The sequence below is a fragment of the Gracilinanus agilis genome, chromosome 4 (assembly GCF_016433145.1).
Source record: "Gracilinanus agilis isolate LMUSP501 chromosome 4, AgileGrace, whole genome shotgun sequence".
NCBI lineage: Eukaryota > Metazoa > Chordata > Mammalia > Didelphimorphia > Didelphidae > Gracilinanus > Gracilinanus agilis.
In genome coordinates, this window is record NC_058133.1 from 161,752,236 (window position 1) to 161,768,263 (window position 16,028).

The 16,028-nt window shown below is 47.9% G+C and overlaps 1 protein-coding gene across 1 annotated transcript; it reads right to left on the minus strand.

Moving 5' to 3' along the window:
* Positions 1 to 956: 956 nt before the first annotated feature.
* CASQ1 (calsequestrin 1) lies at positions 957 to 12,547 on the minus strand. Its single transcript, XM_044671638.1, has 11 exons — positions 12,028 to 12,547; positions 7,651 to 7,735; positions 6,576 to 6,676; positions 6,263 to 6,374; positions 5,705 to 5,778; positions 5,455 to 5,585; positions 4,202 to 4,247; positions 3,753 to 3,807; positions 3,439 to 3,539; positions 2,058 to 2,132; positions 957 to 1,595 (listed from the first exon to the last, which is right to left on the minus strand). Exons 1-11 carry the CDS (start codon positions 12,277 to 12,279, stop codon positions 1,440 to 1,442), a joined length of 1,188 nt encoding a protein of 395 aa, XP_044527573.1. The 5' UTR covers positions 12,280 to 12,547; the 3' UTR covers positions 957 to 1,439.
* Between the last annotated feature and the right edge of the window lie 3,481 nt (positions 12,548 to 16,028).

Consider the following 16,028-nt stretch of genomic DNA (forward strand, 5'->3'; position numbering starts at 1 on the left):
TCCTGGACTATTTCAACCTCTTTTAGATTCTTACAAATCAAAATATTAAATTTAAAAAATCAAAATAAGGTCATCTAAGTTTATTTTGAAGAAACTTAAGGCCCATAGAGGTGAAATAGCTCATAGGAAGAAGAACTGATTGAACCCAACTCTGCCAGGATTCGAGTTGGCTTTCTTTCCTATATGCCACGCTGCTTACCTAGATTAAACTAACTGAATTAACAGATCACAGTTGGCACTTCACATAGAGAATCTTGAAGTTGGAAGGATTATAAGGCTCTCTAGCTCAACCCACACCTGAATTCTTCCCCACCATCTCTTAACATACCTGGTAAAATGATCATCCAGCTTTTTGCCTGAAGACCTCCCCAGTGATGGGAAATCTAGTACCTCCAGAGGCACTTTGGGACACTGTTCATGGTGAAAGTTTTTGTTACATCAAATCTAAATTTGCCTCTTTGCAAATTTCATTCATTGTTCCTAATTTTGCCCTCTGGGACGAGGAAGAACAAATCGAATCCTTCTCCCCAGGACAGCTTTTCGAATACTTTCTGCTCCAGGATGGACACACCAAGTTCCTTCAAATCGCCTTCCTGTTTAATGAATTCAAACTATTGGCTTGGGTTGTTTTTCACTTTTGTAACGTGAGGATTGCTGTGCTGATGAGATGCTAAACTCCTCAGGGTTTAGCATCTCATCTTGCTTGTCTCTTGAGTCCCTCCTCCTATCCCTCATCTCTGACCCCAATCCCTCCTCTCCCCATCTCTGAACCGAATGCAATGTTAAAATCCTTACTAGTTATTTCAATGATTAGGTAATCATTCAAGGCATAATGATGATGCGAGTTCTGCCATTCCAACCCTATTCCTCCCCAGTCTCTACAACAGAATCCCTGTCCCGTGCCCTTTCCTCTAGCTCCACCCTCCACCCTAGATGAGACATTAACAGACACTAGCTCAGGCTGCCCCAGATCCCTTTATTGAGACTTCTCATTTGACCCAAATAAATTAACAGGAAGCGGCTGAGATGTGGCCCCAAACCTAGCACCGCACTCCCCCCCCCCCCAGGCAGGGAACAGGGCATAGTCAGAGGAATATAGGATGAGGGGTGAAGAAGGAAAGGGTTTGAGGAGAGAGCTGGGGGAACACAGGGAGGGAGATTAAGAATACAAGGAAATAGCATAGAGAGAGAGATTTGAAGGACTAAGGCTGGGGGGTTTGGAGAGATGGGGTAAAAGATGTAGGTCAGAAGGGAAGGAAAATGGGAAAGCAGGCAGCCCCTTTCCTCAGAATAATCCCTGAGGGTAATTAAAGCCTGGATATCAAGAAGCCATCTTGGAGGGGCCCCTTGGCCAGGGTCCTGCTTGGCACCCCCAGGTAGAGGATCTCAGTCGAGGGAGACCAGAGCCAGAAGGGGCTGAAAAGTGGTCACCATGACAACTAGTCATCGTCATCGTCGTCATCATCATCATCATCGTCATCGTCATCATCTTCAGTGTTGATCTCGCCCTCCAATACATCCTCCAGCCAGTCCTCCAACTCATCAGCTGAAGGCAGGTCCTCCTCATCATCCATCTCCATCCAAATGCTGTCAGCCTGCCCCAATGGGACAGTGCAGGGTGGTGGAGAGAAAAGAGTAGAAGAACTAAGCTGTCTCAACTCACCAGGCCTGTCCCTCCACCTCTCTGGCCTGTTCATCTACCCAATGGTCCACCCAACCCTCCCTCCGCCCCATCCACCTGCCAGCCAGTCTGGGCATGTCAGTTCTAGTCAATTCAATCAAATTTGATGTCATGCAATGAGGATCTAAAGACAAAAACAAAAATGATACCACCATTGCCTAACTCAAGGAGGGAGAATACTAGATGTCCACAAATAATTGTTATACCAGGTAGAATGTGATAGGGGTAATGGAAAGCCAGGTGAAGCGCTGGGGGAAATTTGAGGAGGGTGAGTTGCCTACCTCTCTCCTAGGCTGGACTAAGCCCCTGGGGAGGGTAGAAGCTGGGGGACAGGGGTTCAGGGTAGCGAATGTGGGAGGGAAGGGAGACTACTTACATCTGTCACATTGACCACTCCTATCTGGGGGGCCGACAGGTCGATGTCAAATGTCTTCTCCCAGTATGGGACAAGCTGTAGAGAGAAAACCAGATGGGACAAATCTGACAGAAGGCCAGGAATAGGAGGCAGCTAGGTGGCTCAGTGGATTGAGAGCCAGGATTAGAGATAGAAGGTCCTGAGTTCAAAATCCGACATCAGACACTTCCTGGCTGTGTAACCCTGGGCGAACCACTTTACCCCACCATTTCCTATTCCTTCTTCTACTTTAGAACCAATAAATAATAGTGATTCTAGGATGGAAAGTAAGGTTTTTTTTAAAAAAGATTATATAGAAACAAAGTGTTGTAGTGGGCAGAGCCGGGAGCCAGGAGACCTAGTTTCTAATACTGTGTCTACCATGAACTTTGGCCTTGGTTACCTCATGAACTCTTCCAAAGGGGTTCAACCTAGGTATAGCCAGCTTGGGGACTCTGCTTTATATCTCCTTGGCTATCTCCTCATCTCTTTGGGACTATTCCTTTGAGTACTCAGAAGGCATAGTTCCTGAGGGTTGATGGGTTTGGCCCATTTGGCAACATTAATAAGATTGATGATACTCATCTGCTTATTATTATATCTCTGTAGTTCCTTAAGAGCCAACTAGGTAGTGCAGTGGATAGAGCACTGGATCTGAAGCCAGGAACATTTGAGTTCAGATCCCTACTAGCTGTTTGATCCTGTTCTAGTCACTTAACCTTTATTTGCCTCAATTCCTCATCTGTAAAACGGGGACACACTAGGAAAGGAAATGGCAAACTGCCAAGAAAACTCCAAGTCTATGGGGTCAAGTAGAGTCAGAATGACTGAACAATAACAATAGTTCTTGAAGGCTTACAAATCAATTTCTGCACACCACCATTACGAGGCAGGTTAGTGCAAACGCTATTATTTACATTTTATAGTTGAGAGAATTGAAGTTCAGAGAAGTAGGTGACTTCCTCCCAGTTCTATTGCTAAAAGTATAAGGGGAAGAGTAGAGGGAAGAAAGAGACACTTCCCACCTCCTCTTCCTCTCCCTCTCCTGCCTCCAGACCCACATCCATCCTGGACTAAAGGAGAGCCTCTGCCCTGAGACATCTAGAAACAAGGACTTCCTTCTGTCTTACATATGCCCTTTTTGTTGTTGGTTCAATCATTTCTCTTTTCTGGGAAGAGTCGGAGCTGACCTCTTACTTCTCTTCCTTAAAGGAAGGGCCTTATTCTCTAAGGGTGTAGGAGCAGGAGGGAATTTGCTAAAGCTACCCTTCCTCTGCCTGCTTGGCCTTTCTAAGCCCCATCAGCCCAGTTCCCCCACATTCAGAGGTGCTGGTATGGCTGCACCTGGGGGTTACCCTCTTACCAAGGGGAAGTCATCAGGATCGATCCAAATAATGCTCAGATCGGGGTTTTCTGTGTTGTCCTGGGCCACCGCTTTGAGGGTCTCTAAGAATTCGTAGCCGTCTAGGGGAGAATGGGGAAACCCATTTGAGGAGGGATAAGAAGTGCATAGGGTGGAAGAGAAAAATATTTCCCCCCACACTGGGACACCAGCCCCCACCTGCTTCTCCCCTACTACTTCTAGAAGAAACCTAGAGTGCGATTTTTCTCTCACTGCTATCCCCTACCCCCCACCAAACCAAATCATGACCCCTTCACCCCAGCTTTTCTCTTTACCAGGGTCATCTTCTTCTGCAAAGGCCACTATGTGGATGCCATCCATGTCATCTTCCTGCAGAGTAAAAAAAGCCAGTGAAGGGTTAGGGCAGGCCAGGGCCCAAAGATGCCCAGAAGAGGCTTTGGAGCTCCCTTGGGATTGTAGGTAATTTTTGGAGTGTACAGATTCCTGGAGTGGTGGTGGGAGAGTAGGGGAACCTCTACAATTTTCCTGGGCTCCCAAATACTCCACCTCCATCCCCTCAGTTCCAAGACATTATCAGCAGGACATGGAGGTTCCTAAGGTAGGTCCCCAGTCTCTCTCTTCCTTCCAATTACTGCAGCAAGGTCTCTGATTTGTAACATGAATCTCTCTTCCTCTGTCTTTGGGAACCCAGAGGTCTGAGTCTAGCTGGCTCCCCATTCCCAGGCCTGATTTAGGGGCTTAGCTTTGGGTGCAGGGGACTCACCCAGGTCTCGTACATACTTTCAGGCTTCAGCTTCCTCAGGGTTGACCTGGGAAAGATGTAGGAAGACTTAGTGAGAAGAGTGGTCCCCCCGTCCCTGGGGCCACTCTCCAGCTTCTGGGGTCAGACCCAGGGCACAGGCAGTTCATGCTTAGATCAAGATTCCTCCATCTGGGTGAGAGGCCCAGATCACTGTCCATCTGTGTGGGAGGGAAGCTGGCAGGTTACAGACAGCCTTGCAGGCAGAAGGCCAGAGTGTGAGGATGGGTCCTGCCACTTTGCTCAAGGTCAGATAGCCCTGAGACTGGAAAATCTAGTCCAAACCTCTATCCAGCTCCTACTCAATCAGTTAGTCTGTTAATAAGCATTGATTAAAAACCTACTGTGTGCTCAGCACTGTGCTAAGCACTAGGGATTCAAAGAAAGGCAAAGGACAATCCCTGATATCAAGGAGCTCCCAGTCTACAAAGACAAAACAAAACAAGATAAAACCCCCAGCCCCTGGCCTCACATTCTACTGGAGGCATATCATATGTAAACAGGTAAGTATATATGTATTTTATACATGACAGTTTGCACACACTAAAGACTACAGGGACCCAGAGATGCTGTTCCTTGGCGGTAGAACATAAGACAAGCCTTGTGGGACTCCCAGAGGTTCTAAGAGATGAGAATAACGTGAAGGTGAAAGGAGAGCACGGTCAAACCACCGATGAGGGTAGGGCACAGCCTATGCAAAGGCACAGAGGTGGGAAATGGAATGTCCTGTGAAGAACAGTAAGAAGGACAGTCTGGCTGGCCTGAAGAATGTGGGAAAATAACCTGATTGATGATCACCAAGTTCATTTCCAAGCCCCAACAACTGATGGAATAGAGAACATGATTTGGGAGGATGGCAAGAGTCAAGAATCTAGGAGTTATTTGATCAGCCAGAAAAACCTTGTCATCCTCGTCAACAAGCATTTACTAAATGTCCATTTTGTTCAGAACCCTATGGCCAGTGGTGAAATACAGGACCGTAATGCTAACTGAACTGTGACTATGGGACCAAAATGACCATGGGCAACTAGAGGGCTTGTCTCCATCCCTGGGTCATCTTGGAGTATTGAGGTGAGGGTGTGATAGGTGTAATTTCCCCTTCCTCCTTCCCTTTTTGTCTCCCTCCTCATCTTCCTCACTCACCCATCTTTCCCTTCCTTTCTCTTCCTCCTTTTCCTGCCTAAGACTCCACAAGGTGAGCACAAGAGCATCCCCACCTTTTGTGCTCCTCCACAAAGCTGACAATCTCCTCCTCACTGTTGGGCTTGTCCGGGATGGTCATTGGCTCATCCATGAAGGCTTCATAGAAATCAATCTCATTCATCTTCAGAGTCAGCTTCTTAGCCACCTTTGGGGAAGGAGGAGGAGGGGGGTGGGAGCCCAGAACAGTGAGGATCTGGGGAGCCATGCAGGGAATATGTTTAATGAAAGTCAGTGAGAGATGTTGGAGGAAGGAGAAAAGGATACCTTGCTGTCAAAGGTGGCAAAGAAGGGAATGTAGGGATGAAATTCCTCAGCTGCATCCTCATAGGCCTTGAAATCTGGGGTGGGGGAGGCACAATCAGTTCTGTATCTTCATGGGCAGGGGACCTGAATGTTATTCCCCTCCCCAGCCCTGAATCTTTCTTAACTAAGGCAAAGCTGGGAATCTTTGGGAGCCAGCCCTGCCTCCTCCTCCCTATTTCATCCTTTAGAGTAAAGCTACTTTACTCTAAGGCTTGGGGGGCAGGTACTGGAAAGCATTGAGGAGCCTTAGTTCAGAGGGGAAAGGGAACCTGAAACTAAAGAGGGACACTGCCTCAACAAAGTGATGGTTAGGCTGGATAAAGCATTGGACTGAGAAGTAGTCAGAGCAACAAATGTGATAATTGTGGGAAAACTGGGCAGGGGCCTGAGTCAGGAGCTGGAGACTCAGGGAACTGGGGTGCATTGGGAAAGCTGGGGAGCAGTGAACTTAATAGGAGAGACAGTAAATGATGAGAGGGGCGATGGGAGTCCTAGAAACGAGGCTGGGGGACTACCCACGTTCAGAGTCCTCATTCTTGAAGTAGCCGATTAGTTTGATCTCATCCTCTATGTTCTCAAATGCCTGCAGCTCCTTCTCGCCCTCGATCAGCTCCACTGGATCCTCCAGGACCTGGTTGAGGAGAGGAGAGTGAATGCTCAAGCCATGATCTGGGGCAGAGGGATGGAGATAGGGGAGGCGAAGAGTGGAGAAGGGTGTGTGTGCTAAGGGCAGGGCAGGAAGCAGGAGTTGGAAGGGTTTGTGGGGAGGGAGAAGTGGGGTCCTGAAGGCAGTAAAGAACAGACTAGGAGGAGACACGGGGCTCATTCTCACATCAAGCAGAAACTCGACCAGGGTATCCGCAGACAACTCGCCATCATATTCTATGACCTCGTCCCCCTTGAACACGTACACACTGTCTTCCTCCGTCAGGCCTGGGGAATAAGCTACAAGTGAGTCTTGACCTTCATATCCTCAAATCCAGTGTCCAGCCTCCAACCTGATTCTACTGAACCCCAAAACCTCTCCCTCAGGTTCTGCTTTCCTGTCCCCTTGCCCAGGTCCTTTGGCTTCACCCCCCACCAACTCCATCATAGCAAACATAGCGCCCAATTCACTTCTAATCCAAACCCCAGTTTGGGGCAGTGGGGGCTTGTTAGGACAGAGAGTGGCATCATAGGAAGATATCAAGGATTAACCTCTCCCCCTTTCCTTTCTTCCAGAACAAGGGGCACACACTTGCTCCAACTCTTCCTCCCCTCCCTCCCTCCTCCCGGGGGATGCCTGGCACCCAAATGCAGTCCCTTCAACCCTGTCTAAACTGGCCACACCTCCTGCCATATGGGCAGGCTAAAGCTTGTGATGCCCTCTGGTGGCCAAGACCTAGAGAGGCATTTCCGACCAAGGAGGTGGTGGGGGTGTTGACCGGAGGTAGGGAGGACTTGCCGTTTCCTTTCCCTCATTTCCCACTCCTCTGAATTCAGGGATGTAGACCCAGATTGCCGCTACACTGTAACAACAGCAATGGCAACTAATACTCATGGAACGTTACCATTTATAAAGGTAGAGGGAATTACCTTCTGCCTTCCCCTATCAGGACCCAGTCTCCCTGAAGACACTCTCCTTAGTCAATAGGAACGATGGGAGTCCCCTCCCCCCACCTTGTCCCCCACCTTCAGACCCTTCCAGGGGAATATTTGATGGTCTTCCTTGTTTCTCTGACCCACATCCAGCAAGCTGCAATGAAGGACATCCTAGCCCCACTCCGAAGCTTTACACCATCCCCCTCCCCGCCCCCCATATATATAGAGTGATCAATTCTTGTTCCCTCCAGCTCCCTTTCCTCTCCCCCTCCCTCTAGGTCTCTCATTTCCCCTTACCAATTTGTCTCCCGTGCTCTCCTCCTTACCCAGTTTCTTAGCCACAGCTGCATCCTTCTCTGAGTCCACAAGCCCGAAGCCAACTCCCTTATCTTCCAGGACTTGGGCTGCTAACTGGGGAAGGTATCAGAGTTAGAGGCCCAGAGTCTCTAGGCCAAGTCCCCACGGGGTTTAAGGAACACTTGGGCTTAGAAGCAGAATGTTAGCCCTGGTCCCTAAAGACCGCTTTGCTCTAGATCTCCATTAGCAAGGGACCTCAGATGAGGAAACCGAGCCTCTGGAGGTTAAGGGTTTTGTCCAAAGTCACCCTTGGTGGTGGTGGGATGGGAACCCAGGCTCTCAATGTTCTTTCCACTTGTATTTTTTTTTGATGCTGTGTATTGGTTCTAAGACAGAAAAGTGGTAAGGGTAGGCAATGGGGGTTAAGTGACTTGTTCAGGGTCACACAGCTAGGAAGTATCTGAGGTCAAATTTGAACCCAGGACCTCCTGTCTCTAAGCCTGGATCTCAATCCACTGAGAAACCCAGCTGCCCCTTACCATTCTTTTTAATGCTTTTCTTTTATAAAGAAGAAATGGAAGGTCCATAGAAATGAGGTGGCTCAGGATTATAGAAGTTCAAAGTTGGAAGGGACTTCAGAGACTATCGATTCTTTTCAAACCTGAACAAGAATTTCATCCACAGCTTTTCAACAGATCATTCAGCCCTCTTTTAGTGTAAGTGGTGTAGTGAGGTAAAGCACTAGACTTGGACTCAGGAAGACTTGAGTTCAAATTTGGCCTCAGATACTTCCTAGCAATGTAAACATGAACAAATCACTTAATCTCTGTTTGTTTTAGTTTCCTCAACTGTAAAATGGAGATAATCATAACCAGAGTTGAGGGTAATCCAGTGAGATCTTTGTAAAGTCCTTTGCAAATCTTAAAGTGCTATATAAATGATATTATTGTTGCTCCTATAACCTCATAAATCATCCCAGTTCACTCCTTGGATGCTGTGAATTGTTGACTTCTATTCATTGCTCCTAGTGTTTCCATCTGTAACTGCATAGAACAAGACTAGTTCCTTTGAACTAGCAAATCCTTTCAAATATTATTTAAAAAGAAAGTTGACATTAATGTAAAGCTTTCCAAGTATTCTCCTTTCGTATGTGAATAACCGTCTCGGTGAAGTAAATGCTATTTTCCCCATTTTGCAGGTAGAAAAACAGAGGCTCAGAGAAGTCAAGGGGCTTGTCCATGGTTACACTGACCTCAGGCGTTCTCTGATGGTAGCACCCTTTCCACTATCCCTCTCTCATTGCCTCAGGACAGCTCTGAGGCTTAAGCACTACAGGTATGATTATCCCCATTTTACAGATTAGGCTCAGAGGGGTTAAATGTTGTCCAAAGACACATGGCTAGCAAATGTCAGAGAAGGGATTCAAAGCCAGATCTTCATGTCTACCAGGCTAGCAAATCTCTCTGAAGACACATTAAGCCGTGGATTTCCCAGGCTAAAACCTTTCGGGTCCCTTCACCATCATGGTTGTCTCCCTCTGGGTTGTGCTTCAGTTAAAAAATGTCCTTTATAAAGTTTGCTTGTCTAGGTGGAGCCCAATTCTCAAAGATGGCAGTCAGAGATGGGCAGTTAATGGTGGAGCCAGGATCAAGGAACCTGAGAGGTCATCTAGTCCGGCCATTAGCGGAGGTCCCAACACTCAGGTCTTAAGTCTCCTGAGTCAGAAATCATGGCACCTTCCCTTTCTCTGCCTCCCTGTTAAGCAGGGATATCATGTCCTCCTCTGAGCTTCTTGGCCTCCTTCCACTGAGCAGTAATAGGTGGAGGGGTGTGATGGTGGAGAAGTGAGGGGCAGCCCCCCTTCCTCCAGGGGCTTAACCTTGTCCTCCACCCGAGGTCCTCAAGGAAGTCCCCTCCTTCCTCCTCTTGGGATTCATCACTCTGAGCCTAGCTTTGGGGAGTGCTTCTTTCCTATTGGTCGTTGGGAGGTGGGGATGAGGACAGGGAGGTGGGGCAATGGAATCTTGCAGAATTAGGACAGAGAGACACCCCCACCCAGAGCTTCCTCACCCCCAGGAGTGAGGGAATAATGTGTCTCCTGACAGCTTTACAGAGTCTCTTTCTGTTTCCTTCCATGCTACAGGCCCTCCCTCCACCCCCACTCCCACCCCCTTCATCTTCCATGGCCAAGAATGTGAAATGCTTAGGGCCTGAAAGACTTGAAACTGTGGACTAAGGAGAAACCCAGTTTCAGAGCCAGATAGAATAGGACTAATGGATTGAATTGCATTTCTGGCCCCAGTCCTACCCATTTTACAAAACGGAAGGTAGTGTATCACCCTCATTTTGCATTTGAGGTAAATGAAGCAGAGAATGAAGTGATTTGACCACAGTCATACAGCCAGTGGAGCATCCAGAGTTCAAACTTAGGGCTCATCTCACTTCAATTTTCCTACCAGGCCACATTGCCTCCTTCTACAAGCAGTAGTAGGTGGAGGGGACTGATAGAGAAATGAGGGGCAGTCTTCCTTCCTCTAGGGACTGAGAAACACAGGAGCTTTCAAAAATGCTGACCCCCCCCCCCCCAGTGCCAGATGTAGGCCTTGGCCGTGTGGCCCAGTGGATCCCAGTTTTCTGGAATTCATCCTTACCCTTATTCCCAATCTCTCTAGCACCCCCTGGGCAGGTGAGGGTGAGACAGGAATGAACAGAGACAGAGAAGACAGAGAAGTCTGGAACAGGGAAGGGCTAAGTGGGTAGGGAAGGAAGAAGGTACTCTGGACTAGGCAGCTCTGGATAAGTCTCTACTAAAGATCTCTCACCCCATTTCCTTCAACCTAGAGAGAGACTCCAGGGACCAGAGCCAGGGACCATCCCTCACAGCCATGGGCTTCTTCTTCCTCTTCTTCCTAACCTCAGCCTCTCACGGAACAAGTGACACTCTCCTCTTTCAACCCAAGCCCTAGGATAAGCTCTCCAGGCTGGGAGGGTGGCTACCAGCTCTCCCAGCCCTAAATCAGATTGGTCCTAGCCAGTTTCTTTTGCCCTGCCCAGACACTTCTCCCTGCCTCAATTCTCTCCTCCAGGCTTACTACCAGAACTCCTAAGGGACAGGGGTGAGGGAGTTGGCAGGTGGGTGGCCCTGGTATTCCGGGCACTTGGGATAAAAATATCCAGCTGGTTAATCAGATAGCAGAGCCCAACCCCTTGCTGGGGAGGAGGGGAGGCAAGAAGAAGCTGTGGGGAAGGAAAAGGGGGTCCCCACACTCTCTGGCTCTACCCTTGACTCTCCTTGGGGAGTTCGAGGAGTTAAGGAGTTAGGTAAAGGAAACCTCTTATCCCTGCTTCCAGAAAAATCATCGACTATATTCTATCTGCCCAAACCCCACCTTCCCCCAACACAGGCTCTTTCTCTTCCTTTTAGAGACGTTTCCCTCAAGCTCAGGAGTCCCCCTTCTCACCCCACCTCACCCTCATTATCCCTGGCAGTTTGGTTGGGCATGACCCAAACTAGAGGTGCTAATAGGTTGGTGAGAGGTATGTGACATGCTAGGAAGAGGAGGATGGAGAAGGCAAAAATCTATATACTGGGAAATCTTCCTCCCGCCCCCCCTCTCCTTCGGTTCCCATGACCCTGCCAGGGCTTGTGGGGAGGGTCCTGGAGGAAGAGAAGGGGGCATGAAGTGAACGCCATCCACAGAAATGCCAGAGTACAGGCAATTATCTTGCCTGATTTTGGCTTTCATCTGGCAGCTTTACTCCTGGCTCAGCCGGACACATTAGAAGGGAGAATGGGCCTGAAGAGGTCAATGGGTTTCTGGGGGCGGGGTGAAGAGTGGGGCACTCCAGACCCCTGAGAAGGTAAGGACACCGCTGACCCCACCCTCTTCTCTTGGCCCCACCCCTCCGATCGCCCCAAGGCACTCCCAACTCCAATCACATCCATCGTTTTCAAGTGGATAAAATAGAGGACTGTGTAGAGGGGACTCTGGGGATTATCAAGTCCATTGCCTTCATTTTCTAGATGGAGAAATCAAGATTTAGAAAGTTGAATTTATATGTTCCAATGTACATAGTTAGCAAGTGGAAGAGTTGGGACTTGAACCCATGTCTTCTCCAAATCTCTTAGCCAGAGTCATAGCAAATAGGCTAAGTGGCTGCTCTGTGGGTCCCCTTGCCGTGGAGGTGAAATCCTGGCCTCTTACCTCTCATCAGATAGGGTGAAGATCCTGATGGATCCCAAAGCTATCATCCCCGATTATTGCCCATTCTACACCTAGAGATGCAGAAGAGGCTCATGGGACCTGCCAGGGGAGTGCCATGTTCTCCAGGAGACCCTCCATTCCTTCCTCTCTCTTTCCATCTCTCCCTCCCTCCTTCCCTTTCTCCCCGCTGCCCTCCCTCACCTCTAGGATTAGCTCCTCCATCTCGAATTGTCTCTGGGAAGCCTTGTCATCTTCAGGGGGATCATGGTAGAGCAGGGCAAGCACCTCGTACTTTTTGAGCACGTTCTTGTAGTTCTTGGCATTGACGTTGACCACACGATCCACACCGTCATACTCGGGGAAGTCCAGTCCTTCCTCGCCCTGTGCCCCTGGCATGGGTGTCCCCAACAGCAGCAAGAGCAGTGGCAACCAAAGAAATGGCACGATCCCCATCCTGCTGCTTCTCTACCGGGCTCCCGTCCGTGGGGACACTGGCACTGGCTTCTTGGTCCGGATGGGAGATGGATGGGAATGGAGGGGAGAGCCCTGGGCCCCAAGTCAGGGAGCACTAGGGAGATGGAGAGGCCCAGAGTAGTAGGCTGGGGGCACAGTCTGGGTCCTAGGGACGCTGCTGACAGAGCCCAGAGGAAAATGGGCAGGAGGAGGAGTAGCAAGCTGGGGGCGGGGAAGGAACTGGAGCTGCCCCTGAAATCTGCACCCCCCTCCCCCTCCTCCAGCCCCTATCCAGACTCTGGTCCCCCGCACCAGCCTTGTCCTGTCTAAATATGTCTCTGTGGCTGATGGGAGGGGCAGAGCCTTCCCCCGGAGGCCAAGAAGCCTCCATGGGGGGCCTGTATCCTCCTGCCCAGGCTTCCAGTGCCTCCCCCCACCGATGTCCAGGGCTCCTCAGCCTATGATCCCAAGTTGGCCTGAGAGCTCATCGCCATATTAAGAAAGGAAAGGGGAGATATGCCCGGGCTAAAAATAAGACCAGATGAGTCGGAGGTAAATGAAACTGGGAGGGGAGGGAGAGTTGGGGGCAGGGGTAATTAGAGAGGGGAGAATAAGGGTAATTAGAGAGATGGAGCTTGGGGGAGGAGGGCAAGAAAGAGCCAAGCATTCACTGAGTAAAGTTAGATGGGCAATAGAAGGTAAAAAGGGAATGGGATGAGCTTGAGATGGAGTATTGGGGGTGTAATAGAAATAGCATTGAATTTGGAGTCAGAAGAGCTGGGTTTAAATCACTGGAGTTCAAGTTACACAATCACGTACTAGCTGTGTGACTTTGGACAAGTCACTTAACCGACCTGGACCTCGGTTTCCTCATTTGTAAAACGAGGGAGTTATCCTAACAGAGTATCTCAACCATGACATGCAATCTGGGTATAGCTGGGCAGAGAAATGGACCTAAGGGTGGGGTAAAATCTAAACACACCTGGCCTTAAGGTAATGTGAGGGGGACAGAGGAACTGTGTTACATTCATTTTCTATTTGAAAAAACCTGGAAAATCCTTCAAGGGTTCCTTTGGTTCTCATGAAGCAATGTAGTGTATTCAAGGGGGAAAAAGAGATCTGCAAGGAGATGGATCCTCTGAGCCCTTCTTTGAAATATCCGGAGCCATAAATATGGGGCCAGGAATTGGGCATGCTGTGGTCAGCACTGACCATCTAGCTATGTTTCCCTTCTGCCTATACTCAGTACTCATGGGCCGAGTGGGACCCAGGTCTCCTAACTCCCAGCCCAATATTCTTTGTTAGCAGAATCATCAGATCTCAGGATGGAGGGGACTTAAGATGTGGTCTAGGCCAAATCCCAGCCCAAATCTTGAAGTCTATCTTTCTACTTCCCCAAAAGAGAAATGGGAAAATGTTTACTCATTGTAAAATGAGTTGGCGAAGGAAATGATGACCCACTCCAGTATTTTTGCCAAGAAAGCCCCAAATGGGATCACAAAGACTTAGACATAACTGAAAAAAACAAAACCTAAATATCAAAAATGACAACAAAGTGGAAAATATTGTCTTGCTAGGGAATTGTTCCTTCTTTTTGGAATTTTTCAAGCAAAGACTGGATAACTACTTGTCTGGAGTTAGTCAGTGGTGTACTGGAGCCAGTATAATCAGCTCCTGAAGATTGTTAAATTTTTTACGTGAGCATTTACTCTAGAAATCCGATATAAATCAGGACTTTTTGTTTTGTGGACTGTCAAGACTTAAGTGTTCTGTTAGTAAAGTGTTGCTAATTCAGATTAAACTTAAAAGTGTGTGTATAGACTGGATTTGTTTGTGGGTTGTTTTTTTTTTGAGAGTCTCTTTGGTATTAAACATTTACCAGCACACCCCTGGATTTCTTTATAAATATTGCTCTAACTCAGATAAAGTGAAATAGAAGGCTTAGAGAACGAATTCCTCAGTAGACTAGAGGTTAATAATAATAATAATACTAATACTAATAACTGGGATTTATATAGTTTTAAGGTTTGCGAGTGCTTCACGTGGTACCATGATCTCATTCGAGCCTCATGACACCCCTGAGTATGGAAGAGATCCTTTATCAGCGTGGCTCAGACTAGATGGTTGATGAAATCCCTTTCAATCCTGAAATTGTGGGATTCTTTGAGTGGGAAGAAGGAATTTGGCAGAGGGAGAACCAATCTCTTTTTGTCATGAAGATAGAATCTAGGGATGGGGGCAAGATGGAACTCTCGGAAGGGACCATTGAGTCAAAGCCTAGCCCGATGGAAGCTGAAAGTTTGAAGTTTCCTTGCCCATTGGGTCTTTTTAAAAAATTTTTAAACATTTATTAATATTCATTTTTAACATGGTTACATGGTTCATGCTCCTACTTTCCCTTTCACCCCCCCGCTCTCCCCTCCACCCATGGCCGATGTGCATTTCCACTGGTTTTAACATGTGTCATTGATCAAGACCAATTTCCAAATTGTCGTTCCCATTGGGTCTTAAGGCGAGAAGAATGAGGAAAGCTTGGTCCCAGGGAGCTATAGACTTTCATTGCCAATGGTTACCTGGCCCTGGCAGCCAAAGGGTGAGGGCAATTTCTTTCTTTTTTTGTTTAAACCCTTACCTTCTGCCTTGGAATCAATACTATCTATAGGTTCTAAGGCAGAAGATTGGTAAGGGCTAAGCAGTGGGGATTAAGTGACTTGCATGGCTCAGAAAGTGTCTGAGGCCAGATTTGAATTCAGGACCTTCTGTCTCTAGGCCTGGCTCTCCATCCACTGAGCCACATGACCAGCTGCCTCAGTGAGGACAGTTTCTTAGGCTGGTCTCTCACCAAATAATCCCAAGGGAGGAATAGAGACTGCCTATTTTTCACTCTTTGATAGAAGAAAGGAAGCCTTCTTGAGGAGGACACAGGGATACTGCTTAAAGGTCTCATGACAATAATTATAGATGAAATTTGTACAAGCACCTACTATATGTCAAGCATGGTGTTAAGTGCTTTAAAAATATTGTCACACCGGTTCCTCACCAGTGAGGTAGGTGCTATTATTATTCCCATTTTATAGATGAGGAAATTGAGGCAAACAGAGGATAAGTGATTTGCCCAAGGTCACACAGCTAGGAAGTATCAGAAGTCAAATTGGACTTTGATTTCAGGATCAGCACTTGATCTACCATGTTCCCTAGCTGTTCCTCTCCATATACTCTGGTTAGGATGGGGATGAGTGTACAATAGCAAAACTGGCAAAATGGAATGTATCCAAAGAAGGATAATTAGATTGGTGAGGGCGATTCAAAAGGGAATTAGCTGGTGGTGCATAGAGATCTGGGCTTGGAGCTGGGAGGTCCTGGGTTCAAATCTTGCCTTAGATATTGCCTAGCTGTGTGTCCCTGGGAAAGTCACTTAACCCCATCTGCCTAGCCCTTACAGCTCTTCTGGCTTGGAATGGATTCTTAGTTTTGATTCTAAGACATAAGGTAAGGGTTTTTGTTTGTTTTGTTTGTATGTTTGTTTTCTTAAAGGGAATCATCTGAAGAACTGGGAATGTTTAACCAGGAGAAGAGAAGGCTTAGGAAATGGGAGCTGGTACCTTCCTTTCCTTTCCTTTCCTTTCCTTTCCTTTCCTTTCCTTTCCTTTCCTTTCCTTTCCTTTCCTTTCCTTTCCTTTCCTTTCCTTTCCTTTCCTTTCCTTTCCTTTCCTTTCCTTTCCTTTCCTTTCCTTTCCTTTCCTTTCCTT